This window comes from Anguilla anguilla, chromosome 3, assembly GCF_013347855.1.
Source record: "Anguilla anguilla isolate fAngAng1 chromosome 3, fAngAng1.pri, whole genome shotgun sequence".
In the NCBI taxonomy this organism is placed as follows: domain Eukaryota; kingdom Metazoa; phylum Chordata; class Actinopteri; order Anguilliformes; family Anguillidae; genus Anguilla; species Anguilla anguilla.
This window is the reverse complement of record NC_049203.1, coordinates 36,050,127-36,067,595: the sequence shown is the minus strand read 5'-3', so window position 1 is coordinate 36,067,595 and position 17,469 is coordinate 36,050,127. Positions and strand designations below refer to the sequence as shown.

The 17,469-nt window shown below is 38.2% G+C and overlaps 1 protein-coding gene across 1 annotated transcript in view; it reads right to left on the bottom strand.

Moving 5' to 3' along the window:
- The window catches only part of LOC118222800 (titin-like), a 210,973-nt gene that overhangs the window by 174,157 nt on the left and 19,347 nt on the right, over positions 1-17,469 (bottom strand). Inside the window, 17 exon segments of the mRNA XM_035408657.1 lie at positions 146-334; positions 442-567; positions 734-1,018; positions 3,966-4,197; positions 4,287-4,455; positions 5,286-5,427; positions 5,522-5,782; positions 5,872-6,132; positions 6,800-7,060; positions 7,151-7,414; positions 8,084-8,344; positions 11,067-11,327; positions 11,415-11,678; positions 11,770-12,042; positions 12,224-12,490; positions 13,049-13,330; positions 14,143-15,839. Of these exon segments, the coding sequence (XP_035264548.1) occupies positions 146-334; positions 442-567; positions 734-1,018; positions 3,966-4,197; positions 4,287-4,455; positions 5,286-5,427; positions 5,522-5,782; positions 5,872-6,132; positions 6,800-7,060; positions 7,151-7,414; positions 8,084-8,344; positions 11,067-11,327; positions 11,415-11,678; positions 11,770-12,042; positions 12,224-12,490; positions 13,049-13,330; positions 14,143-15,839 (5,495 nt within the window).

Here is a 17,469-nt window from a genome sequence, read left to right as displayed (position 1 = left end):
ACTGAATTGTTTGTCTTTATGTTTGAGCTATAAATATACTATATGCAAGAGAGCAAATTGATTAAGCACATCATTTTATTCAATAAAATCTGTAGGTAATACACAAAGCTATAAATTACACAAGAAGAAGACAAGGACAACTCACCCTCAAGCGTCAGAACAGCTGAGCAAGAGACCATTCCAGCTGAATTTCTAGCAACACAAGTATACTCCCCCCCATCCCCTGGGTAAACTCTTATAATTTCCAGCAGGAAGTTATCGTCGAACTGAGACATCCTAAATACGTCTGACTTCTGGATCTCCTTGTCTCTGCAATACCAGGTGATTTTAAGATCTAGAGAACAAAACACATAGGCATTAATGTATTTTATGCTCATATGGGTCTAGCAAACTTTCAATGATAAACAAATCTGTATCATCAGATAGAAAACAGTAAAGTACCTTCTCCAGATACGCGGCACTGGAATCGAGCAGACTCCCCTTCCTGAGCAGAGGTGTTATAAATTGGAGACACAATCACAGGGGGAGACAGTGGGGCTCCAGTATCAGGGGAGATAACCTCTGGAACTAAGACAGAAAGAGACCTTTAATAAGAGAACCATGTATGTGCAATGGCAAATCATGTATAGTGAATATGCCTTCAAAGAGGAGCTTCCCAAAGCTTCAGCATTTTTAATCAGGCCTTTAAATAATTATCTTTAGTGTTATTATTACCACCATTATTCACTGTTACCTTCCACAGTCAGGGAAGCAGAGCTGGTAGCTACACCATAGTCATTCTTGGCTTCACAGTTGTAGACAGCTGCATCCTCTGGGAAGACCTCGATGAGCATCAGTGTGTGGACATCCCTGTGATGTAGGAATTTACACTTGAATCCAGCGGACAGGGCCTGGGAGTCCTTGTACCAGAATATCTGTGGCTGTGGGATGCCTTTCACTTCCACAGAGAAACGGGCAGGCTTGCCAGCCTCCACAGATAGGGGCTCCATTTGTTTGATGATCTGGGGAGGCTCAGGAACTGAATCAAGCAGAAGAGACATAAGTAAATATAGCTTCCCACATTTGCTTCTGCATCACTTCAACACTAAGGTAATACAATGCTTACAGTCGATTTATATTTTTATTTCATATTTCCAATATTTAAACACAAGTGAACCTTATAAAAGGTAGATTCTACTGTCATCAGTAGATATCGTACATATTTCATTTAATTACAGAAGAACCTAGAAGCTTGGATTAAAAAAGTGTTTTTTTGCATATTAGCTCATTTTTAAATATTAGCTTAACATTTGCAGGCTGCACATATGGTTTTTTGTTTACTGTCCAATTTTTTAAATCTAATAGATTTCACTGTTCAGTATTCATGCTCACAATAAAAATTGTGAAATTCATGATTATTTTCTATTATATTCATGAGTTTTCTTTCTCCATGGACCCACAACAATGTTGCTCACTAGTTTTACATTTTATGTTGAAGGCCTTATAGCTACATGTAAGATTAATTTTGAAACCATATATGAAAGTAATACAGTGATCAAAGTACTGTATTATTTCCAAGCAGACCTCAAATTGAGGATTGTATATTGAACTAGACAATTCCCGCAGAAATTGTGAAGTGTGGTTGCCGCCAACGCAAAGTCGAATTTGTGCTGAACAGAGTGAACAGTTTCTGTAGTATAAGCAGAGACAGAGTATTGTGTACATGCTATAACATCACGGCAACGAGTTGATTTGCGACACATATATTCAGAGCTAAATTATCCGTTCATCAGAACTTGAGATCTCAGTGTTTTACTCACGGTATGCGGTGACGATTGACGGCAAATCATAAAGCTCAGGGGCGACATAGCTCAGGAGGTAAGACCGATTGTCTGGCAGTCGGAGGGTTGCCGGTTCAAACCCCGCCCTGGGCATGTCGAAGTGTCCTTGAGCAAGACACCTAACCCCTAACCCCTAACTGCTCTGGCGAATGAGAGGCATCAATTGTAAAGCGCTTTGGATAAAAGCGCTATATAAATGCAGTCCATTTACCATTTACCATAAAGCTAGCTGGCATGTTCAGAGGACTTTGGAAAAACTCTGTCTACGCTGCGTGACCGCACCATTTTAAAAAGCAAGACATGGCTAGGGAGATTAATTTGGTCTTGAGTGAATTTCAGCTCATTTTAACCATACAACTAAAAACATTTAATTGGGCTGTAATTCAGAGTTTAATCTGTTACCTTAGAGACCAACTCATAGACAGAGGATAGTAACCTATTACGTGTTAGCCGAGCCGAATTTCCAATAATGAAAATGAGGCGAGAAATAGGTGTTAACATTGTTGCATTTTAACGCATTTTAAATACAGCTTCTGTGAATAAGTATCGGCTGGTAGCCAGTACTACTAGCTTTTGTTGCAGCGAGGGGTGCATCAACAACATGCAAGTGGAGTTGCGTACTTTAGCAAACACGTTGGGGTGAGAAAGCGTTGCTTTCCCTGCTACAACAGACTGAATGCGTAATGCAGCTCTAGTGAGACCAAAGTTTCCAATATGCTGGGATATTAAACGGTGTTACAAATGTAAAATTTGACATATTATACATAGTTAGAAAGCTTATTCTATCACCTGTTGGATCGATGAAGTGAAGATCAAGCCAGTTTGTACTACAAAGTTCGAGAACACCCAAAGCAACATGTGTGGTATTACAAGCTGACATCGTTTTCTGGAGTAAGACCGGACCAGAAGCTGCTGCACATGTTTTGTTGACGCCGTTGTTGCCCTTTTTAGTACAGTCTGGCTTGTTCGAGAATTAATTTATTCAGTAGGTGGGAGTATAAGCTTTCTAACCATGTATAACACCTCTAATGTTGGTTTTGGAAAATCGTTTTATAGGTCAACCGAAAGTTTTCTCATCATCACATTCAATGCATTCACTGTTAGCACTAGCAGTAAAGACACTGCACCTGACGAAACGTTGTCAACGATTTTGCGTAATATCTTGTAAAATACTATTATTATTGAGGACTTCTGGGTATGCCTAAGCCATATATTTGTTGATATACCTAGCTGACAGCGTTTTCATTTGTAATTTTTCATTTGGAATACCGTTTTTATCACGTTCACTTCCGCATGCAGCTATATCCTTTCTGGTGGCTAAGTCGCCAGGAAACCTCGTTTGAACAACACAATCCGTGCATGTACGTCTTCGTCAAGGTCTTATCTACATTGTGGTATAAAGTATTTGAGGATTACGAATGTGTGTTTTCTGTAATTACGACGAAAAGGGAAATATGCACCGTCTCTGGATTCTGAATTCACAGTAGATAAAGCAGGTCAAAACCTACAGGCAACAGCATCACGTGTGCAAAGCTGACCAGTGCTGTAACTTCATCTCTCTCATATGTATGACGTCACATTCCCCATTCATTCTCTATGGGAAAAATCGCCCAAAAAAAGTAATATTTCTCAAAAACCGTGCAGCGAAACCTTCCACAAAGTAATAGCACACGATTCCCAAAGAAGCCGGTCAATTTGACATATTGCACGTGTATGTGGTGCGAAAACTGTGGGAGGAGTAGCGTTCCAAAAAATGGGTGGAAAAAATAATAAATAAATAAATATGTGCGATAGTAGTGTGATTGCCAAAGGCAACCACACTAATAAATATGCGCAATAATAGTAGTGTGTTTGCCAAAGGCAACCACACTAATAAATAAATATGTGAGATAATAGTAGTGTGATTGCCACAGGCAACCACACTAATAAACCATAAATTACATTTTGGTGAATTTGGAAATGAATCAATTTTTCATTTGACCATGGCAATTTACCACAAAAATATTTAGTATAAATATAAAGTTTTTTTAAACAGGGTTTTGAAATTATACTGCAATTAAAATGTATCCACATTTATAAGAAATAACAGAAATATTTTATTTCAGTATCACCGGGAGAAAACTGTGAAAACAAAATTATGCTTACTTTTGACGAGCAGAGTAACTTCACTCCTGTTCCTGCCAGCAATAAATGTGTACTTCCCAGCATCACTGCGGTAGGTCTCTGAGATGGTCAAGCGATGGACCTTTCTGATAGCTGCATAGCTGAATCTTTTCTCAGTTGACAACTGAATCTCAGTTCCATTCCTCAGCCAGCGAGCTTCAATGTCATCTTCATTTACTTCAAATTCAATTGTTGCTCTCTGCTTCTCAAGGACCTAAAAGAAAGACAGAACGTACATTTTCAGATAAAAATATAAAAGTTACACCTCTCATTTTTGAAGAGATCTATAAAAAGCATATTTACAGTTATTTCCCTCTCCCTGGGTTCTGTAATCCTGACATCACGGCCCTCCACAGTGAGATGGGCCTTAGAAATGCTTGAACCAGCAACCACAGAGTACTCTCCAGCATCAGACATGCGAACAGTTTGGATCATCAGGCGGTGAACATATTTCTCAGCTGTAGTTTTGTATCTGCAAGCAAAAAAATAACTGTTTTATAAATTTGTATATACATTCTATGGATGTCAAATATAAAAATGAAATGTTCAAAGTTGTTAGATCAGTAACCACCACCTGGTACAGAGCGATTACTGAAATATCTGATATTGTTCAAAATCCTAATATTAGTAAATACACAAGTATTTCAAAACACTGGGTTTCTTATACTTATGCTTTCACTAATATTAGGATTTTGAACAACATCAGATATTATTTTTTAACATTATTTGCTTAGAAGAATAACCACTATATTTGCTGCCAAAACACTTCATGAATTGGTCATAAGCCACAAGATAGAAGGCCTTTCTGTGCAGTTAAATCTTTTTGAATAGGTCATTATACTTGGAAATAGCATTCTACTGAATTTCTATTGCAAAATTCTAGAACTTTTCATGGATTTTCAGAGGCAGCTTTTGTCTTAAATTATAATATAATGTATTGTATTAATTTGTAATATAAATCAGGAAGCATGCGCACCAAAACAGCCTAAATCAAATTAACCAAAATAAATATGATTTCCATGCATCGAAAGTGACCTTGTCAAGAGGCCTATTTGCTTTCACAAAACTATCTCTATTTATACTTTTTTTTAATGTTTCATTCATTGTATAATACCACTGAATTATTTTGGCACTATTTTGTTAAAGTTGTAAGCAGTCATAAATTACTTCTGCTCTCCATGACAATTCAGTTTTTTTGAGCAGTGACTCATTGACAGAAATTTATACTGGAAAAATGATCCATGCAAAGGGACCATTATACATTCTAGGCGAAGAACTAAGGGGGCAAACCAAATGACATACCTATCAGTTATTTCCAGCTCTTGTCCATCTTTCATCCACATCACATGTATGTTTGGCTCAGAGACCTCGCATTCAAAAACGGCCCTTTTCTTCTCAGTTACTTTTATGTCTTTGATGTGCTTTCTGAATTCAACAACACGTGCTGAAAAACAAAGTGAATCACATTAAAGAAAATCAAGAAAACAGCAAATAACATGCCATTCAAAAGAAAAAAGTGGCATAAATAATAAATTTACCTTCAATATAAAGGTTAGCAGATGTTTTTGCAGACCCGGCCACAAAGGAGTACTGTCCACCATCCCCAAAGTGTACATTCCTAATAGTTAATGAGTGGGTGAGTTGCTTGGTGCGAGTCTGGCATTTTTCTGATGACCGGATCTCCACACCATTCTTCAGCCACTTGTAGGTTATTCCTTCATAGTTTACATTCACCTCAAAGGTGATTGTGTCCTTCTCTTGAGCTTTGAGGTCCTTGAGCATTGATGTGATCAGAATGGCTGAAAAACAGAGAGAAACATGATAATTGTTTGTGGTTTAATTTGTTTATAATGAAATAAAGGAAATGAATGACTAGAATATGACTTACCGTTGACTGTCAACGTAGCAGAAACTCTGTCATTTCCACATACAAAAGTGTACTCTGCAGAGTCGTCTCTGCTGGTATTCATTATTTTGAGCTGGTGCAGCTTGCCCTGTACTACGATCCTGAACTTCTCGCTCATCTCGATCTCCACTCCATTCTTAAGCCAGGTGGACGGCACATTGAAGTGAGAGACCTCACATTCAAAGGTGGCAACCTGGGTCTCAGGGACTTCAATGTTCTTCATTGTTTTTGTGACACGCAAAGCTGAACAAAGCATGGACATAAGAGGTATTTTTACTGAAAGCCTGATAAATTTTAGTTAGAAATGCACATAGTACTGTCACCAAATATGAAGCAATTTTTAAAAATGAGACTACCAAATTTTCTTTAAAGTGGGAAGATTTTAATGTTTAGATTATTGCTAAGACTGTCAACAATAATGCGCTGAGTCGTGTGATTAATTTTCAATGATTAACGCTTTAAATTTATTTAGTGCAATCTCATTTTCTAATTTGGTGTGGTGGTCCACATAAGTGCAGATCTATGACCACATTTCCCATCAACCATCCTATCAGTAACCATTGTAATTAAAAATTGTAATTAAAATTAATCAGGAGTTAGCGCATTGGTACCGACAGCCCATCATGTTAACTCACGCAATTAATTTTAATTACAACAATTAATTACAATGATTAAAGACATGCTGGTAGATAAAAATATATTCAAAGATCAGCACTTATGGGGACTGCCTCAGCCAAAATAAGAAAATGTGATTGTGTTAAAATAAGTTTGAAGCATTAATCAAGAAATCTAAGTGAATATAAATTTGTGAAATACATTTATGAAGTGTAACAATGAGAGGTGAAACAATAATCTGTTTCATAGTAAAACTGTCCAATTTCACATTAAGTAAGTACTTATCAGTACTTACCTTCAACATATAGTGTTGCACTGCATTGCAAATGTCCAACAACAGCTGTGTATTCTCCAGCATGGCGGGTGTTCACATTCTGGATGACTAGCTTGTGAGCCTTCCTCTCTGACAGTATCTTGTAGTTCTCACTGGGCTTCAGCTCAACATTATTTAACATCCACTTCACTGGGATGTTGTCATGAGACAAGCTCAGCTCAAAAGATGCAGTTGCATCCAAAAGGGAGGTCACATCCTTGGGTTTCTTCACAATCTTAATAGCTAAAAGACAGTGGAGAGATGTACATCTCAGGAACACACGATTACAGTTACATTGTTTTATATTTGTTAAACCATGCATGTCAAACTTACTCTCAACGTTAAGTCTGGCATTAGCAGACAGTTTTCCCAGTTTGAATCCATAGACAGACTCATCCTGTGTGTTACAGTTCTTGATCTTCAGGGTGTGAACCATGCCATCTACTATTATTTCAAACTTGTCACTGGGCTGGATCTCAATACCATTCTTGATCCACTGGAAGCCTTTCACATTCTTGTGGGTGAGCTCAAGACTGAAATCTGCTTCCTGGGTCTCAGTAACTGTCTGATTCCTAAGTGTCTTACGCACCTTCACAGCTACAGAAAAAAATGTTGGAATATAGATTACAGCAGTTTTATCAACAGATGCTACATTACATTCAAAATATGTTATCAAAAAGCTTAAAGCAAACTTTATGATTGCCTTTTTACAAACAAGTCACACTTGGAACAAAATAATCAAGTGTTTATATGTGGACATTTAAATAACTGACAGTGCCAGCTAAAAGGTATTCTTAGAAATTTTGATTCACCATTTTGATTAATTATTTGCTTGACCATTGAAATGGAAGGGTATTTAAAGGTCTGGGTAAAATAGGAAATTTTGGGACAAACCTGTTTACATATATTTCCAAATACCAACATATTTGGGGTGACCAACACATACAATATCACTGCTAATATATTAAACAATATTAAAGTCATTATTTCTCATTATTATCAATTATGTTGTGCAGAACCTATGGTGCTTCATCTGCTTGTAATACTAATTGGAACAAGACTGATTGCAATTTTGTAAAAGGGGATCAAAGGAGAATAAAGGGAAGCCCTTACACACTTGCGAACTGATCATTTTAGCATAAATCCAGTAGAAATTACAACACTAAGTACATACGATAAAACGTGGAGAAGCATGAGCACTGTTTCGGACAAGGCACCGGTCTCAATATGACTACGGAACAGAAATAACAATAATCGGTACAATACCTTCAACTCTCAGGTTGGCTGTAGTCTTGGAGTTCGCCACTTGGTACGTGTATTCACCAACATCCTGAGGTCTGGTGATGACAATTACTAGGCGTCTTATCCGTCCATCTTTCTCACTCCTTATGTTGTCACCAAAATCCACAGGGCGGCCATCCTTCAACCATTTCCCCTCAGTATTTGGATTGGCCACTTCACACTCAAACTCTGCAGTCTGGGACTCTGCTACTGTCACATCCTGGAGAGGTCTGTTAATCGCACCACCTGGAAGAATTGAAGGTAAATACTGAACTCGAGTGGGCACAATGGTGCAGTCATTAAATTTTGTCAGTTGGCATACCAATACATATGAGCAATTGAAAGTCTGCAGGATGAAAACATTATGTAATTGTCACAATTGTTAAGATATTTAATTAGGAATATAGGGGACACTGAAGTATTTATTAAGAAATAATTAAGACCATAAATTTCTTCTGCTCTTCTAAGATGTTCAGGGTACAATCATAATTTATCATACCAATACTTTCAAACAATCTATTTCACAACGGACTTTATTTATTATTATTTTTAAACATGCTTTTTTGCAACTGTTTTTAGATATATTGGAAAACAATTCACAAGTGTCAATAATTATTTGTTTCATCTTAAAGTATTAAACACAAACTCCAATCCATTTTGTAACATTTCATCTTCCACCTTTTTAATGACCCAAACTCCAATCATTCACTATGAAGTCAAGTATATACTTCATGCGCATAATCCAGATTAGAGCACTATGTTAGATCCTTAGACCTTAGACCTGTTAGACCTTTACTATGTGGCTATTGTTTGTGAATGCACATTACGTTTTAAACTATGACTTTATGGTAGCAAATGAAAACAGAAGTTTCTGAATGTGTTTATGGACTTCTTTGTCCTTTTGTTCTTTCCTTTTTGTATTTGAAAATATAAAAGAAGGGTATAATGTTTATTTATTGCATACAGTGCTCTGCTATTTTATAGGCTATGCTCCAAAGAAAATTTCAAAAATGCAGATTTATGGAAACAGCTCATAAAGTGTTTAGTGAGTCCTTGCATAATTTCAAATTAAGAAATCCAAGAACCTAATCCCAGATAATTGTGTGGACACACTCATCTGAACTACCTAAGTGCTGTAAATCAAAGTGTCAAAGTAGCCTATTACTTAAGTGTGCAGATTGGGGCAAGTTCCTAGTGTCTGAACTGTACAACACATGTCCTAGAGGCATACAGGAGACATGATAAAATTATTGCAGGGCTGAAGCTGATGAGGATCTGATTTTTTTTCAACTCACAAAGGGGCACAAGAACAGAAGGAGCTACATTTAATGTAAACCTCGAGTGGTTTAGATCATGGCATCAAGAAGATAATCAAAAAATAAAACATAAAATATAACCGCAAGCGGCGATTCCGGGTTTCAAGCCAACACGGACCGTTAGAAAGTGAAAGCTGTGAAGTGCAATAAGAACTAGTCAGAATCAGAGTAATTGTAATAGTCAAGTCCATTTATACATACAAAGAATTTGACTTGACACAATATGTTCATTCTCAATGAATGAATGAAAAGGTTTAATTGCACAACAAACTAACAGTAGCATAGGACCTTCATCATCATGTCCTACAAGAACTTTAAGAAAAAAAATTGTCATCATATCATATAAGAACTAAATAAATGACAGTATGATTGTGTCTGCATGAAAACTATTTAATGATAGGTATTGGGTTTGGGAAAAGGGAGCCTTCAACACACTTATAATTAATGGCTATATTTCTGTTTGTAATTGTTATTTATTTTACTGGTACACTCGAGGTGCCAGATAATACCAGGATATACCCATATATACTCATTCGAGCTAAATCCAGTTCCAATTTACATTCCTGAATGGTCATTTTTAGATGTGAAGCACCTTCACTACCTCATTCAGTCAGTAATTCAGTCAGTTAATTAATGGTTCTTGAGGCAAATTTGTAGAGTGAGGATAGATGGATGTCTGTAGCAAGTTTTGTGTAAATCAGACTCACGGCGTAGGAGCTATGACCTTCAACCTTTGCCCGTAGACTGGTGGCGCCCCCTATTGGGCGATTTCAAAATAGCTTTACGCACGTGGTTCAACAGTGTTATGAAACATATCCTGTGAGTTTTGTAATGATTGGACAAACAATTTTTGATTTATAGTCTGATTTATGTTATGCCATGCCCATTTTTTTACATTTGTAGTGCCCCCTAGTGGTCGATTTGAATGAAACTTTCAGGGTATGTTTCAAGTACTTATGTGGACATATCCTGCAAGTTTTGTGATGGTTGGCCCAACAATTGTTGACTTTGGTCTATTTATGTGCTGAGCCACGCCCTTTTGTAGTTCATTGGTCAATATCTTCAAAACGCAGTAGGATATCAACAAGCTTTTGATAACTTTTGATAAGGTCCAGTAATGATCCACAGAAAATTTGGTAGCAATCGGACCTACGGTTTAGGAGATGTCAAAAATGTGTTATTCAAAAAATTCTAAATCGCGGAAAATCTAGTCAGACGGACTTTAGTGGTTCTTGAGGCAAATTTGTAGAGTGAGGATAGATGGATGTCTGTAGCAAGTTTCGTGTAAATCGGACTCATGGAGTAGGAGATATGACTTTTCAAAGTTTAAAATTTTGACCTTTAATTATAGCGCCCCCATCAGGCCGATTGAGGTCATGTTATTTGGGCAGCACTTGCACACAACTTCCAATCAAAGGGCAGAATTTCATGTCTCTTCCGTTTACCAGCTCACGGGAATTTGCGCAAACATTTCTGAAGAAGATTAATAATAAACCAGCACAAAAGCAAAAACAATAGGGTTTCAGCCCTTCGGGCTTGAACCCCTAATAAATATTATTAATCAATGACACTAATTGTAATAGTGAATTGAGTGTGTTCCTCTCTTGGATTCATTTTTAAAGCAACTTATCATTATATGGCTTTGTACATACCTGATACAGTAAGTTTAGCACTGGATGTCTGTTCACCAGCAGCAAATGTGTATTGTCCCTCCTCATCCTTCATGGTATCAATGACAGTCAGGGTATAGCGTTTGCCCTTTGCCTCAATCTTGTGCTTGGGACCAGCTTTCAGATGCTGATTCTTAAAGGTCCAGAGAACATCAATACCAGAGTGGGACAAATCAACCGTAAAGGTGACATTCTGGGTTTCAGTGCAAACCTGGTCTTCCATATGCTTCACAATGCTGATTCCTTAAAAAGACAAAAATATGATATTCCATTTTCGCATGTCAATATTAAGAATATTTATTAGATTATATTGTTTGTGTAAGTGCTTACTTTCAACAGTCAGTTTGCAGCTGGAATCAGCTCTGCCAACAACCAGTTTGTACTGCCCCTGGTCTGAAGCAAAGGTCCTGCTGAAGACCAGACGTTGCTTGGATCCTTTAGTGATCAACTGGACTCTTTCACTGGGTACCACCAACTTGTCATTGTGATACCATTTTACTGAGCTAATATCAGGAGCAGAGATTTTAGCCTCCAGCACAGTTTTGGTGCCCTCCACTGAAGACACATCCTTTAGTGGGGTCAAGATGCCAATAGCTATGATAAACAAAACAACAGAATTAATGCGCAGCTCATATGGCATGAAAAGGAAGCTCAGCTGAACACCAGTTCAATTGAAAAAACTTACTCTGAACAGTTAGCTTCCCAGAGGTGGATATGGCCTGAGCAGGAACAACAAAAGAATACATTCCAGCATCATCCCTGTTGGCATTTTCAATGAGTAGCTTGTGATTGAGCTTGTCAATCACAACATGGATACGGTCAGTGGCAGAGATAGCTTGTCCATTCTTCATCCAGGAGCCCTCAACGTGCTCCTGCGAGAATTTGACTTCCAGTTGAGCAATGTCCCCTTCACAGACTGTAAGGTCACTGAGTCCTTGCAGCAGTGTCACCGGGCGTACTTTGGAAAAAGATAAGTTACTTTAGTCCAGGTCCATTTAGCAATCTCTGATGAAAATATGGCAGCTACCAAAATGTTCAGCTGAATACTGCATACAGAAAACAAACACTTTTTCCCATTGCTGCTACAGTTACTGTTCTCACTGCAATGCCACTGTCAATGGGCATGCAAGAATACTCACATTTCATAACTAAGGAGGCTGTTGTCTTGAGTTCACCAACAATAAATGTGTATTTTCCTTGGTCCTCCTTCTTGACATCTTTGATAGTGAGTGTGTGGCGTCCACGGCGAGAGGACATGACATACTTGCTGCTGGGGGTAATTTCCTTGTCCCCAAAGTACCAAGTACCCTCAACATCCTCACGAGACACAACACATTCAAATTCACCGGAGTATGTCTCAGGTACTTCTATATTCTCCAGTTTCTTTTCCATATCCAGTGGGGCACCTGTGCAAAAATAAATAAATACTGTTAACCTACAAGGGGATGGGTCCATTTTCACCTGCAGCTATATTCCCCTGTAGGAAGCATTTTTGTATGAGAAAGAAGAGTTGTATGACATTTGACTACTTGGATGGGAAACATCCTGGAAAGAGAAACACAACTGTAAGTTCACCTTGACCTTCAGAATTTTTGGCACAGGAATCAACAAACATTTGTCTTTAACATTCACTTAAAACTAAATGTAAATTTGGATTTTGTATTTCCTGAATCCCAGGGATTGTCTCAATGCCAGCATGTTTTTTTCAGTTTAGAAAGTTTAGGATTCACAAAATGTAAGGTTCCCTGATTCATTTCTGTCTTGATGAATACTGAAGGATACTTACCTTCACCCCTCTCTGTTTAACAGGGTCAAAAATCCCTCCCTCTTAACCTTTTGGCTAATATTGTTTTCATATTTTATATGGAAAGACCTATCGAAATCTGGGTAATCTGCTTGATTTCAAATGAATAAAATCAATGTATTAAGTAATTACAGATTGTTAATAGTTAAAAGAGACTTACCCTCAACAATTAATTTGGCAGTGGTTCTGATGTGGTCATCCTCAGCAACAACACAACTGTACTCTGCAGCATCTCCCATGTCAATGATCAACACAGACAGGAAATGCACCTTTCTGTCTGAATGCATTCGATATTTGTCTCCAGAGAAAATTTCCATGTTGTTCTTCATCCATTTCACTTTGACAAATGGTTCACTAGTTTCACACTCAAAGGTTGTCATTGTATCTTTCTCTTTGGCATGGACATCTTCCAATTCTTGGGTAAATGTAACAACTTGCTTGGCTGAAATAGAGAAATATAGTAACCCCTTGAATTATTTTGTCTGATACCGATCTTAAAGAGTATTAAATACTAGTCATATGCATTACAATTTACACTAGAATAGGACTGGACAGGTCAAACTATCTGGGCTATTTTAACTTAGATTAAATCAAGGTAATATCAACACTGACAAAATTGTGGAAATATATATCTCACATTCCCTATGAAACAGGAAAAAATGTACAAATATTTGTTTTAATATAAAATTTGGTTATTTCTTTTTTGTCTTTTGCAGGAAAATTTCTTCCATCTTTCAAGTTAAAATAAATTCAAATCATTCACCATGAAGTCAAGCAATTTGTACCATCTGTCATGGGTATTTGCTGCCATTCCCATCAAAAAAATAGCCAATTACATTAACACACAAAATATTTAATTTTTTTCTGCCCCTGTAGTTCTTAAATCTTAAAAAGTCATATTACATTACTTAATGATGTTTTTAAGTTGCTAAAATAATGAACAAATAATATGTTGGAATCCCTTGTTCATGATAAAATAAAATTTAGAAAAATTTTAATTAGTATCTCTACCAATATCTTGCTTTAAAAGTTCCAGTACACAGTTAATTCATTAAGAAATAGAATAATTTTAGAAATTACTAGTGTGTTTTTAATTTTTATTACAAATATTCCAAGTTTTCTAGGTCTCAAGCCTAGCGTCTGCAAAAGTACAAACAAGTTTCCTGTATTGTATTGTACTGTATGTCAAGAATTAAACAAGTACATTGTTTTATGAATGATTTGAGAATTGAAAGTTGAATATTAGTACATTACCTTGTACAAGCAAGAAAGCATGACTTGAAGTCTCTCCCGCAATGTTGATAGCCTTGACCATAATGCTAGCGGAATCTTCTGCTGAAACATGTTTGATCACTAATTCACATACATTGTCTTCGGGCCAGTACCAATAAATACGCTCTGACTTCTCCAGCAGAACTCCGTTCTTGAACCACTGGCACTCTGGATCGGGTTTCCCAACCACTCTAACTCTAAAGTGGACCTCTTCGGTTAGGGAAACTGTCTGGCTCTGTATGCGTTCCAGAATCTTTGGAGCTTCCATGCTAGGAGAGAGTTCGATTCTTTCTGGTTTGATTATGGGAATGGTCACTTTGCCTCTTTCCTCTTCCTTTTTCTTTTCCTCCTCAGACACCTCTTTGGTCCAATGAAGAAGTTCCTCTTTCCTTTTCCTTAGCATATCCTCATAGGATTCATCCTTCCTACGAGACTTGAGCTCTACAGCAGTGATGGCTTCATAGTAGCCTTCCTCTGTCCTACGCTTAAATTTGCTTCTCAGCTCCTCTGTCTCCTCTGTTGGTTTCTCATGGACGACTCTTTCAGTCTTTCTTAGTTTCACAATTTCTTTGGCCTGAGCAGCCTCAGGGGGTTTCTCAACCTTGACAACCTCAAAGTGAACCCGTCCATGCTCAGTACCAGATTCTGGAGCCTTTGGCTCAGGGGCACGACGAAGAACAGACCTAAAGTCCTCCCTCTGCTGAATCTCCAGTTTCACACAGTGTTCAGCCACACCTTGAGGGCTCTCTGCCATTACTTTCACATCTCCTGAATCATAAGATTTGCAATCAGTAATCTCAAGGTAGTAAATACCATCATAGCGGAGCCTGAACCTCTTGCTTTTCCTGATGAGTTGCCCATTGAGGTACCAGTTCACCTTAGGCACAGGGTATCCAGTCACTCTGCAGCGGAACCTGGCAGTCTGCCCTTCTAATACCCTCGCCGGCTCAGGGAGAAGAACAATGTCAGGCTTAGTCTTCTCATATGTCTCTTCAGTTGTGACTCCTGCAAGAGCCCCTTCATGGGCAATGCGTTCCATCTCTTCAATCCTTTGCATTCCCTTCCTACCTTCTGGTAGTTGAGACTCTTCCACAAGGCTCTTCTCATCCTTCACAATCAGGGTAGCAGAGGTCTGATCAACTCCAAACTTATTTGTTGCTCTGCAGGTGATTACACCACTATCCCTATTGTAAGCCACTTCATAGTCAAGACTGCAGTAGCCAAACTCATTGATCATTCGCAGCCTGTTAGCTGCTGCCAGAGGTTTCCCATCATGCAGCCACTCCACTACCATGGTGGGGTCACCAATAGGAGTAAGCCTACATTCAAAATGCACAGCACCAAAATGCTTCAGCCTGACTGAGGTCAACTTCTTCTTGAAGTGTGGCTTCTGCTGCTTTTCTTTGTCATACAAGTCCCCTTCTTCCCACTGCTCCTGACCATAACGGAGATGTAAGGGCTCCAACTCTGGAGCTGCAATTTCCTTGGCTTTGTAGGTTCCCTTGGGGATGACAAGTCGTCTCTCAGGCTCAGGTTCAGCAGACTCCATTTCTATGTTGACCCTGCAGCGGGTGGTGTCTCGTCCAGCCTTGTTGATGGCTGTGGCTGTGTACCAGGCACTATCAGAGCCTACACTAGAGGCGATCTTGAAATTTGCTTCCCCTTTGGTGCCTTCAATTCTGTAATAAATGTTCACATGAATTAACATCCTCATTTCTGTTAATTCTGAAGCAATAAATCCTTAAGACATTTATTTTTACAATTTTGTCAGAAACTACCCAAAAGCCAGGCTTGTGAGATGTACATCCTGACCATTTGTCTCAAACTACCAGTGCGATAAATGCATAGACAATCACAATCTTTTCTGCCAGATAGTAATTCTAGAAAAGGATAAAACTGATCAGCGCTGCTGGTGGTTCATTGGATCACACAAGCCGAAAGCAATCAACCCTCAACCCCTAGAAAACCATGACCATTAGGGAAGCAAAACACAAGAAAAATCCTCCCGTCAACCTAGGCTTGAGACTGTCCAACAGGTTTGAAGCCCTAGCCACAGCCAATGGGCAGGAATGTTAACAGGAGAAGACCAGGAAGATCAAGAGGCAGTAGTCAAATATCTAGTATTGTCTATCAACCATTGTAAAACTCCACGACAAGTACAGGAAGAACTCAGTGCAACTAGATATCAACTAGATCCCCTGACTGCAGTGAAACGGCAACTATGACCTGCTGGTCTAGAAGGATGTCTATCCGTGAAAAAGCCCTTGCTGTGTGTTCTTAACAAGAAGAAAAGACTCCAGTAGGCCAAGAACCATCAGCAGTGGACCAAATATAGTGAAAAGGCAGATGCACTTCGTGCAAAAACTTAACTTGCATTATATGTAAAATACTTTAATCAATCATTAGAGACCAAATGTAATTACTCCTTGAAAACAATAGCACCTTAAGTGATACCCAGCGCAGGTTTCGCAAGGGGAGGTCTTTTTTATCGAAATGCTTTGACTTTTTTTAGGAAGCTACATTGTTTAATGACATGATTCAGGCCTATGACATGATTTATTTGGATTTCCAAAGGTTTTTTGACACAGTGCCACATGAGAGGCTTATAATAAAAATGAAATTAGTAGGAAACACAGGAGTCATAGCAGAATGGGCTTGAATTTCCTGAACGGCCAAACTCAAAGTGTCATGGAAGGACGAATCGCATCAGAGCATGGTCCAGTACAAAGTAGGCTCCACAGGACTCAGTAGTGGGGCCTTTACTCGTTGAGCCTGTGACCCTGCTCAAGATAAGCGGGTATAGATAATGGATGGATGGATGCGCTGAATGGCCTGTTCTCATCATAACTTCTTAAGTTATTATGTTTTTATGTTGAGTCTGCATTTTAGAAAACTTACTCCAGCAATTTGCCAGCTCAATACCTAATAACCGTTATAGAAATATTCAGTTTCGACTTTGCTGTGAATAAAACCTTAACATTTACTGAACAAGCACGCAAAACTCCACTTATTTCACAAAAACATCCATCAAGCTACATTTCCTCACTACTGCAAAAAAATAATTAAGTATATGAAGCATAAACTCCAAATATATGCCTACCTTATTTTCTAAATTTATTTTAGAAGTTGGAGTATGTGCACATTAAAATATGACAGGACACTCACTGTTACAATTCACTTTTTCAATTAGCAAACTAAAGTACTAAGCAAAGGTTAGCTTGGCTCTCTGGGTAGTAAACTAGTTAGTGACATCATACCTCGCAGGCACAGTATCTATATGTCTTAGTTATTATCTGGACCTACTTGCCC